General features: G+C 39.3%; 1 protein-coding gene across 1 annotated transcript in view; it reads right to left on the bottom strand.

Moving 5' to 3' along the window:
- astn1 (astrotactin 1) overlaps positions 1 to 12066 on the bottom strand; it is a 2716024-nt gene that overhangs the window by 2198693 nt on the left and 505265 nt on the right. The window contains exon 2 of the mRNA XM_073063618.1: positions 470 to 657. Coding sequence (XP_072919719.1) covers positions 470 to 657 — 188 coding nt within the window. The remainder of the gene's footprint in view (positions 1 to 469; positions 658 to 12066) is intronic.

The raw sequence follows: 12066 nt of genomic DNA, 5'->3' as shown, positions 1-12066 counted from the left end.
ACAGTTGTTTAATGTGATTCTCTTGAGGAAAACTAATTTTCAGTCATATAGTGTAAATTATACAAATGTTATGCATTTGAATGTTCATGTAGCAGGTGTGTCTGTCAGTAGAGATGTAGACAAATGGCCTTTCATTACTAAAAACAACAGCATATTGACAACCATACTGTTACTAATCAATAATAAAACAAAACTTCAGTGCACAAGTCACTCAGTCTCTGAACTTTGGTTCAAATAACCCTTACCATATGTGGCTAATTATAATTTTTAGAACTACAGATCTCAAAATTCCCTCTTTTTTGCAATGATTACCTTAGAATCTCAACTCACTAATTTCAATCCTCTAGTAAAATCAGTGCAAAGAATAAGACTCTAATAATATTTTTGCATGTTCATTGAAGATATCATGGCCAACTGACAATGATTTAAAATTTAGAAAAAAGGAAGTGATGTAAACGTAATAGCTGACCATCACAGAAATGTGAAGAATTCGGAGTTCTTCCTCAGCAGAGTCTGATTCTGAGTAGATAGTTGGGATCAGGCCTGGTAAACGATGAGCGATATTTTGATGGTGAACGTGGAAAAGCAAGGTCCCATTTTCCAGCCATTGTTGCCTCCAGCGAACATGAGGGATCTCGTCAGCATAGCCAGATATCTCTGCAAGCAAAAAAAAAAACAAAGATATTGATTGAGAATTTCATTGAAGAAAGTGGAAAGCCCAAAGCGTGTTGAAAGCAATTTCAAATTTAATAATATAACAACACTTCAGCTAATGCAATAATATGTAATCTTTCCCCTGTACTCATGGTAACTTATTTATTGATTCAAACAAAAGAGAAGCTGGAAGCATCCCTGAACTTCAATTAAATTTCAATCAAAAAGAAGTAAAAGATATTGAACTTTCAAATTACAGATTAGATGAGGTAAGAATTAATGGGCACTTGCATACTTCATTCAGCTACTTGTCAACCCAAATCATGAAATAATAATGGGTAGTTCGATTATCATGAATAATATTCCTATAATAGCAAGAAATATTCAATCATGGCAGTGCTTTTCATTGCAATAAGTAGAACATTAACTGTACACCCAAATCCATCATGTGAAATACACTCCAAGCACATTACTGGGCTATGTATCAACCAACCAATATTCATGTTGAGATATTGCAACAAGCTCCTTCAATTCCCCTCTATACTGAAAATTGTACAGATTCTGCTCTGCACCTATTCTGTATTGCCAAGTCCTAAATGTATATTTAATTTAATTCTAGATACAAATAATAAAGTAAAAATTTAGTTCAATATTGGTGGACCAGGAAGTGTCAGATTTGTGCAGAGGTCAAGCATTGGAAGTTGTTAATTTGCTGAACATATAACATGCAAAATCTATACATATTTTAATCATCTTAATTGGAATGCACAATCCTATGGGAATTCATAAGACCATAAGATATCGGAGCAAAATTAGGCCATTTGGCCCATTGAGCCTGCTCTACCATTTCATCATGGCTGATCCAATTTTCCTCTCAGCCCCAATCTCCTGCCTTCTCCCCATATCCCTCCATGCCCTGACCAATCAGGAATCTATCACCCTCTGCCTTAAATATACAGTACATACAAACTTCACCTCCACAGCTGCCTGTGGCAAAGAATTCCACTGATTCGCCACTCTCTGGCTAAAGAAATTCCTCCTCATCTCCATTCTAAAAGGATGTCCTTCTACTCTGAGATTGTGTCCTCTGGCCTTAGACTCTTCCACCATAGGAAACACCCTCTCCATATCCACTCTATCAAGGCCTTTCACCATTCGATAGGTTTTAATGAAGTCACTTCTCATTCTTCTGAATGCCAGTGAATACAGCCCCAGGGCCATCAGATGCTCTTCATATGACAAGCTATTCAATCCTGGAATCATTTTTGTGAATCTCTTCAGAACCCTTATTAAGGTTACTTATGATGGAATGAAATCCAAAGGAGGGAATAGAAAGGACTTCAGGCTTTTAAGTAGTGAAAAGAGAAGAATGAGGAATCTGAAACATGAGAAATTCTGCAGATGCTGGAAATCCAAAACAACATACAAAATGCTGGAGGAACTCAGCAGGTCAGGCACCATCTATGGAAATGAATTTTGGGCTGAGAGCCTTCTTCAGGATTGGACTAAGGAATTTTTCCCTTTTTTGGAATCATTCAGTACTTATTCTAAAATTAAATGTATGTTAAAGGCTTTTAATTCAGTAAAAATGTAATTTAATGACAAAAGTTTTCTGGAAAACTATTATACAAAGACAAAATTATAAAACAAGCTTCAACAATGGGGACTAATTTGAAACTACTTATGTATCCAAAATTTAAAAAAATCAATAGTCTGATCAACATGAAGTGTCATCTATACAAATGGAAGAATTAAACAAAACTCAGCAAATAATTCAGTGATGATTCAATTGGCAATTATTTTCTCCTTGTCTCTACCAGAGACACACACTAGAAACATTAGAGAAGATAAGATGGACACTATTGCGATACGCTGAAATTTATTAGTCAGGCAACAGTCTTCATCAAAACTCACATGAAAATAAGAGCTATTTGTACTAAGAATATGCTTATTCACCCATTTCAGCTACAGAAGGACCTACTCTCAGGAGAAGAGGAAAGGTTAGAAAATCTTTGGGAAAGTAAAGACAAAAGAGTCTAAAGCTGATTGACAAAATATTCAGACAAATAATCACAAACCCAGTTTCATTATCAACCAGATGGTTTGTGCCTTTCAAGCATTTTTTTCTGTTGATCTAAGTCAAAACTTAATGTTGAACTATTTTACAAAATGTTATGTTGAAAATACTAACTAGAGTCATCTAATGCGAAGTCAGCTTTATAGCTAACTTAAGTCATTTGCTCATAAAGTATGCTAGAATAAGTGTTTATATTTTCAGATCTATTAAATAACATAATGAAGAAAATCATGCCTTATGGAATTTATTATAAGGCAGGATTTTCTGCAAGAACAAGGCTGAACCAAGTTCTTGTACCACAATGAAGGGAAAATTGACTTACTGATGTAAACTGATTTTAAATAAATTTCTTTTTCTTAAAAGAAATAAATTAAGTTACTGTATATGTAATGTCTCAGTGTGCAATGGGTAGCACAACATTAAATAAATCTGTAGGGTTACTTTCGATTACTAAGTGATCTCAGTCAGAACAGTAGCCTTTAATTCTCTTGTTCGCCTGTAACATCCATATCATTTCTCAGGGTAGCAATCCCAATTACTCCATTCTGCTTATTTTCCTTGACCTCTAAAACTCTTGGAAACATGGAAGAATGAAGATGCTGCAATCTGGAACTAGAACCAAAGTGCTGAAAGAATTGGGTGGTACATGACCCAATGAGTTCCTCCAGCATCTTGTCCCTTTCTCCTGGAACTCATAAAGGATGTACAAAATTATGGGCTAGGCAGATTGAGCAGAGATGAAAATCAGCTTTAATTCTAATAACCATAGTTGAATAAGTGAATTGACTATTATTTGCCTTTCACTTCAAGAGCCTGGGGGTCAAATGAAAGTCTGAGTAATGGAATGGAAGTGTTTTCTGCAAAGCTATAGAATGCTTGGGAATGCTGTGTAAAGCCAGGTTGTACTTAAGAGGTGAATTACTTTGTGACCTTCACTGTGTGAGATTATGCACTTAAACTGATCACATAAGTGAATTTGTTGGCCATCAACACTTGAGAAGCTGTCAATACTTACAGCAGGTGACTGAAGAAAATATAAAGCAGAAGTAGAAATCAGAAGTCCGTTGTTGCTACAAAATAATTAATCATATTATTTGATTGTTTCTCTTGAGTTCAGAACATAATCCTCATTTCAAAAGTTTTCATATTTTTTCATGTCATTAGTCATAGGTTTTCATAATTATAGCAATAGAGATAATTGTATTAAATACTATCATTATAATTTTACAATGACTAGGTCACATACAATTAATTAAAGAAAATATTACATTCCAGTCCAGTATCATTGAATACCACCATTAACAAAGAATGCAGATGGGAATTATTGTTTCTTGAAATGCAAAAGCACCAGTATCTGTTTATACCATTACAGCATCATAAAGAGCTAAAACATGCAGACAGCCTTTTCAGCTCACCATGTCTTCAATAGCCATCAACCACCCTCTTGTACTGATCCTACATTAACCCTACTTGTTATTCGCCACATTCGTATCAACTCGCACCAGATCCTAACACTCAGCAACACACCAGGGACACTTTATAGTATCCAATTATTCTACAAACCACACGGTCTTTGAGATATGGGAGGAAATTGGAGCTTTGGTGCTGTGAGACAATGGTTCAACTAACGGTGCCTCTGTATGACAAAATAATGAAGGAAATGGAGAAGACTGAGTTATCTAAACCTACTGAGCACAAACAGATACATTCCACTGATAGTAAAGGATCATTCCAATCTATAAAATAAGGAATTGTCTTGCACTGTCTTTTATAGTTGACAGTCAAATGTTTTTGTATCTACAAAGAATATTAACAGGTACAAAAGGTTAAGATAAAAATCAGTTTATATTTGTTTCAGAGGTGTGGTTTTCACTTGATCCAGTGGAAGGATTAATGTTGATCTGCCCAGTAGCATGACATCCAATAAAATGATCTAATTAAAAGATTTATTATTACTATAAACAGGACAAATGGAACTGCTTGAACTTGTCACAACTAAAGGTAGAACAAAATCAAATGTAGGCCATCCAATCACTAATTCCAGTGATGGTGATTTAGTTTCCAATTATTGACAAGCTGGAAAAAGCCTCATCAAATCCAACTTAAAGAAGAATGGAAACAATTGACTGAGGACTTACTGAGATATGGTGTTTCAAATACTGATCATTTATCAACAAAATTAGGTCATTCTAAACCCTAACTCTCCATGTTGGGTTAAAAATCTAATTGTAATGATGCTGCTGTAAATATATTTAAAGTTCACAGTAAGGTCATTATGAAAGTACATGTACGTCACCATATGAAAGCTGAGATTTATTTTCTTGCAGGTGTAATGCCCTGGTTAAGATTTCTACAGATATACTGTGAGGTAGCTTATATTAGCAGTTTTCTGTAAAAGCAGTGTGCCATGCTGGAAAGCATCTTTTGGCTTCAGCTAAGATAGGCTTTGGCTAGGACCCATGTTGTCCTACTTAATTCAGCCAGTCAAGGTTGGGGGATGTAAGAGAAGGTTCTAGAGAGCTGTGGGGAAGAGTTTTCTAAGGATCTTTTTCTAAGGAGTTTTCTAAGAGCTGTGGGGAAGAGTTTTCTAAGGATCTTTTTGGTGGTAGTTGAGGAGGCGGGACAGAAGGGAAGATGTTGCAGAATGCTGTTGGAAGGAGAGGCAGCTGATTTGCTTCAAGCAGGAAGGGCCCATAGCATAGACGGGGGGGGGGGGGGAGAGAGAGATTGTTCGACATGGTCTTTGAGGGGAGTTCAATACATGGTGGGTGTTTTTGCGCTCACCTGACATCCAGCGTGTAAGAGATACACCCCTGAATACTCCAGTATGAGTTCCAATGTTTATGTGCACATTTTCCCTACTGTCCTGCTCCTCAGCTCCCATCAAAAAGACCCCAAGCCAGATCACTGTCCTTTAGAAGCCTCTTCTACACAGCTCTCTAGAACCTTCTCTCTCATCCCACAACCTTGACTGGCTGACTCACATTCCTAATTTGGACAACCAGGTTTAACTGTAATAGGCCTTTTAGTTTCCTTATAATTTTATATGGTGTACGATCTGTTACTTCTTGTCACCCTGATAATTGTATTATGGCAGTACTTACACAGCATTTGCTCAAATCGAGGTTCCATTAATTGGAACATCCCAACTTTCCTGTTCAGCTGAACCCAAATCATACTGGCCTTAGACGGATAGAGTTTATAAAGCTGGCCTTCTCACCACTCATGGCTGTTAGCCGAGTTTGCAAAGAGCTCGGCATTCACATTAAATCCAAGAAACATAATAGAATCAATGAAAACCACGCCCAACAGAATGGGCAAACAAACAATGTGTAAAAGACAACAAACTTTGTAAATAGAAAAGAGAAAAAATGTAAAAATAATAAATAAATATACAGTAAATATCAAGGAGGTGAGATGAAGAGTCCTTGAAGAAGAGTCTCTGGGTTGTGGGAACAGTTCAGCGATGAGGCTGGTATAGTTGAGAGAAGCTACCCTCTCTGGTTCAAGAACCTGTTCCTGAACCTGGTGGTGTGGGTCTGAAGGACTCTGTGCCACCATCCTGATGGAAGCATCCAGAGGATGATGAATGCTGCTTTCCTGTGACAGTGCTCCGTGTAGCTGTACTCAGTGGTGGGGTGGACTTCACTCATGATGGACTGGACTGTATCCATTACTTTTTTTTTTAGGATTTTCTGTTCAAGGACATTGGTGTTTCCTTACGAGGCCATGATGCAAACAAGCAATATACTCACTATCACACATTTATCAAAGTTTGTCGAAGTTTTAGATGTCATGCCGAATCTGCGCAAACTTCTAAGGAAGTAGAGGCAGTACTGTGCTTCTGTTATAATTGCACTTACATGTTGTTCCCAGGACACATCCTCTGAAATGATAACACCAAAGAATTTTAAGTTGCTGACCTTCTCCATCTTTAATCCCCGATGAGGACTGGCTGATGGACCTCCAGTTTGCTCCTACTGTTGTCAATAATCAGCTTCTTGGTCTTGCTAGCATTGAGTGAGAGGTTGTTGTTGTGGTACTACTCAGCTTGTCAGCAACTTTGATTCAGCCAATGATAGTGGTGTTATTAGCAAACTTAACTATGTGCGAAGTGGCAATTCTGGACCAAACTTGAATCACTGAAGGATACTCGACAACTGTAGCACAGCTTGAATGCTATTACCTCTTACAGAGTGAAACCAAGAGACTTAAGTGACAACAAGGTTTTGCTCCACATGAGCTCAATGTTTTTATGCATGATTTGACCATCGAAATCAAGATGAAACTTCATGAACTCCCATCGCCCCCAGTGACTCTGATATTTCAGTCTCTGAGGCTGATGTGAGAGCATCCTTCAGAAGGTGAACCCACAGAAAGCATCTGACCCAGATGGGGTACCTGACCAATTACTAAAGACCTGTGCCAATTAACTGGCCAGAGCGTTCACCAATATCTTTAACCTCTCGCTTTGGCAATCTGAGGTACCCACCTGCTTCAAGCAGGCTTCAATCGTACTTGTGCCCAAGAAGAACATGGCAATCTGCCTCAATGATTATCGTCCAGTAGCACTGACATCCACAGTGATGAAGTGCTTTGAGAGCATGAAACACATCAACTCCTGCCTGAGCAGTGACTTGGATCCGCTCACAACAGGTTCACACCAGATGCCATTTCATTGGCTCTTCACTGAACACTGGAACATCTGGACAGCAAAGGTGCATACATCAGGATGTACTTTATCGACTACAGCTCAGCATTCAATACCATCATCCCCTCAAAACTAAGCTACAGGACCTTGGCCTCAATACCTCCTTGTGCAATTGGGTTCTCGATTTCTTCACTGGCAGCCCCCAACCCACTTGGATTGGCAAGAGCATCTCTTCCACAATCTCAATCAGCAAAGCTTTGCCCCCTGCAGTACTCACTTTATACTTGTGGATGCACGTTAAAGTACAAACCACTGAATGGGGAGACATACAATCTAGCAATTGATTGTATTATTCCCAACAGAGCTTAGAGGGTTCAGAATCAGTTCTTGAACTAAAATTTAAGGAATGAAATGTTCAAAGGTTCATTTTATTATTAAAGTATACAACTCTGAAATTATTCAATTCTCGAGGTTATACAGAAGTTAAACAGAAATTGATTCAATATTGCCTCAACTTTACTACTGTATTGTTCTGGATTGTAGTTTACTTCAGAAGATATTTCAATGGAAAGATACAAGGTATATTTCAATTCAATACAATTGTGCCATAAATTGCATCTGGGGAAGCATTAATTTTCAAGGGTGCAAAATCCTGTTAATGGCATAGTAAACATGTGCTCCTCTTTATGTCCAATTACTAGTAGTTTATTTGAATATTGTTAAACATTTCTTTGGGAGTTTGAAGCCGATAAGTTGTTTCACCATATAGATTCTCCTTTAATTAATATCATGATGATAAGCATTATCATGTTGACAATTTTTTAAAAAGTAGCTTGTACCGTATAGCCTACATTATAATGAGGGACTACTTTATGTTGTAGTAACACATGGTTGCATGCGCTATCAGGCACATATTGATCTGAATATGTGTGTCAAGTTCGGACTCTACCAGTAAAGAACTATGAGACTTAGCTCCCGTCTCCAGTGTTTTTATTAATAATATAGTTGTGTAAACAGGCCACATACACAAAAATTGGCAACGAGAATTATGAACCTACATCTTATTGGAACGCCATGTTTTAGTTGATAACAACATTCAGAGGAAAAAGGGAAGGGAGATGAAAAGGAGCAACACACGCATCTAGACGGAGTGTGCTTGTGACGCTAGCAAAAAGGACATGTGAGTCAAGTGGAACGGGCAGTGACTACAAGGAGCTAGCTAAAAAGAAAACAAGGAGAAACGGGATTAAATTAACATAACAATGATGACGATGATGATGATTGGAACCATTACAGCATTTGATAGTAGCATTGAAGACTGGGGAACTTACATTGCAAGAGTGGAGTTATATTGTGATGCTAACGGTGTTAATGATGAAAAGAAAGCCAGCATCTTAAGGCTGATTTATACTTGTGTGTATGGGCTATACCGTAGGCCTGATTTTCACTTCTGCATAGGCTCTACGCCGTAGCGAGCATGCATCGGTGTGTGCCAAAACACTAGTTGGCAGTGGGGTTTCTATGTCACTGCGTTGAGTTTCTTCATGAGAGACATGGACGAGGAAATGCATTTCAAACATTTTCGCATGTTGGCAGGTAGATTTGATGATTTTGTTCATCTATTTTGGGTTGGTGTACAAACATGGCGGAGAAGAAGCAACCGGAAATGCATAGGAGGAAATGCGATGCTACCAAGTGGACCAATCACAGTTGTTGCGGTCTGTGTCACCGCGACACGTGAGTTACTTTTATGGGGAGTTGCACATCACCCTACGGTGTAGGGTACAGCATAGGTACGGCATAGGGTACGCGGGTACCTACGGTGTAGATGCGACGCACAATTATAAATCAGCCTTTACTCAGTGTTATGGGAGCAAAAACATACGGGCAGCTATGGAGTTTGTTAACCCCTGAAAAGCCAGCTGACAAAATGTTCAAGCAAATAGTAGACACTCTCCAACAGCACTTAAACTCCAAACCACTGGTCATTGCTGAAAGATTTAAATTTCACAAACAGAATCAGAGCAAAAATGAAAGCATTTCTGAATATTGTGCTGAATTGCACAAATTATCAGAGCATTGTCAATTTGGAGCTGGTCTATTGGACGCATTGAGGGACAGGTTAGTGTGTGGCATGCACTGTGAAACCACACAGAAGAAGCTCCAGTGTGAAAAATAACTTACATTAGAGAAGGCGCTGAACATTGCAATATCTTTAGAAATAGCAGCAGGGGGTGCTTCAGAGATACAACAAAAATCTCTGTAATATGCTACAAATAAAATGTCACTGAACAGAAATGAAGGAAAGAAATGTTACCATCGTGGGAACATGTCACATAACCCTAACGACTGTTAGTTTAAAGACAAAGAATGCAGAAACTGTGGGAAACAGGGCCACATTGGCAGAGTATGTAAAGTTAGTAAACAGCAGAAAAAGGACAAAATACAGAGAAACAAGAAACACCAGAAAGGAAAATACAACAATGTACACAGAATGAAATAAAGCAGTTCTGATGAAAACGACTCAGACAAAAGTGAATTGTCTTCTCTGCAACTTCACAACATGAAAGAGACAGATGATCGAGGAGTAATATGGAACACTCCACAAGTGGCAGGTGTGAGCCTGAAAATGGAGTTGGACACAGGCTTAACTTTAACAGTGATCTCTGTACACGACTACAAATGACTGTTTTCTCACATACCTCTGAAAAGAACTAAACTACTGCTAAAGGCTTACACAGGACATGGAGTGCATCCCAAAGGTAAAATTAAAATGACAGTGACCTACAGAGACAAAACACAGCAGCTGAACCTCTATGCACTGGAAAATGGAGGACCACTGTTGCTGGGATGTGAATGGCTCAGGACAATCCAGTTGGAGTAGCACACCATCAAGGCACTAGTTGTGTCAGCAAAGGAGGGCAGCAAGGCTATATCTGAGAGACTGTTACAAATACTTGCTGACTCTGAGGAAGTGTTCATGAAAACAATAGGAACACTTCAGGGCATGAAGGCAAAGATTGAAATTGAAGAAATGGCATGGCCAAAATTTCACAAAGCCAGACCAATGCCATATGCAATTTGTCCTACAGTAGAGGCTGAGATGAAAAATCTGGAGTAGACTAGGGTCCTGTCAAAGGTGGATTGGAGCGAATGGGCCATGCTGATTGTTCCAGTGATGAAGAAAACCTCCAGAACAAAACCAGGAAAGCCAAGCAAAGTGTGCATATGTGGAGACTTCAAAGTGACTGTTAGCCAGTTCTCCGCACAGTACAGTATTCTCTATCTCATATTGAGGACATCTTTGCTTCCCTGTCAGGAGGGGAACATTTCACAAAAATCGATTCAGCCCAGGCTTATCTCCAAATGGAAATCGATGATGCATCCAAGAAATACCTGACAATAAATACACACAAAGGACTTTATCAGTACAACAGGTTGGTGTTTGGGATAGCAGCAGCTCCTGCAATCTGGCAAAGGGCAATGGACCAGGTCCTGCAGGGGATTCCAGGGACTCAGTGTTACCTGGATGACATCATTATCACCGGCAAAGACTATGACTAATATCCTTCTAACCTTGAACAAATACTCACCAGGTTATGAGAATATGGGCTCAGAGCTAATTGACAGAGATGTGAATTTTTCAAAAAGGAAATCTCATACTGTGGACATGTGATCAATAAGAATGGCTTACTCATGTCTCAAGGCAAGATAGAGCAGTGCTTAAGGCACCACTACCCAAAAATGTGTCTCAGCTGAGAGCGTATCTTGGACTAGTGAACTATTACCACAAGTTCTTGTCTAACCTATCCACAGTCCTACACCCACTAAATGCACTATTACAGCCAGGGACCCAATGGAAGTGGACTGAGAGCTGTGAGAAAGCATTTCAGGAAACTAAAAGACTCATAACTTCAGAAGGGGTGCTTGCACACTTTACCAATCTGACTGAATTGTGATGCCTCACCCGATGGGATAGGAACTGTGTTATTGCACATATTTCCAGAAGGCTCAGAAAGACCAATAGCCTTTGCCTCAAGAACGCTAACGTCAGCTGAACGCAACTACGCACAGATTGACAGAGCTGCCTTCAGCCTTGTGTGGGGAGTCAAGAAATTCAGTCACTACCTGTATGGTCAACAGTTTACCCTGTTGACTGACCATCAGCCTCTCGTGTCAATCTTCAGCCTAAGGAAAGGCGTTCCAGTAATGACAGCACAAAGGCTGCAGCGATGGTCTCTTTCCTTAGATCACAGGTGTGACATTGAGCACAAGGGGACCAAGCAACACGGCAACGCAGATGGTTTGTCACGTTTACCACTGCCGACTTCAGAGATAACTACACAAATGGATTCAACAGAGGTCTTTCACACAACAACAGTTGAACAATTACCAGTGACAAACTGCCTTATTGAAAGAGAAACACACAATGACCCTACATTGTCAAAAGTGTATGACATCACAGTAAAGGGATGGCCAGCAAGTGGTAACACACTGTGTCCAGCCTTCTCAGCGAGGAAGGAGCAGTTATTAGTGTGTCGGGGAGCATTAATGTGTGGCTCACAAGTTGTGACTCCTCCCAAGCTACGCATGAGAGTGCTGGAGGAACTGCACAAGGGGCACCATGAAGATGAAAAGTCTTGCCTGTGCCTATGTGTGGTGGCCAGGAATCAATAAACAGATT

The sequence above is a fragment of the Hemitrygon akajei genome, chromosome 12, assembly GCF_048418815.1.
Source record: "Hemitrygon akajei chromosome 12, sHemAka1.3, whole genome shotgun sequence".
In the NCBI taxonomy this organism is placed as follows: domain Eukaryota; kingdom Metazoa; phylum Chordata; class Chondrichthyes; order Myliobatiformes; family Dasyatidae; genus Hemitrygon; species Hemitrygon akajei.
The sequence above is the reverse complement of the archived record's forward strand: the minus strand, read 5'-3'. Positions and strand labels throughout refer to the sequence as shown.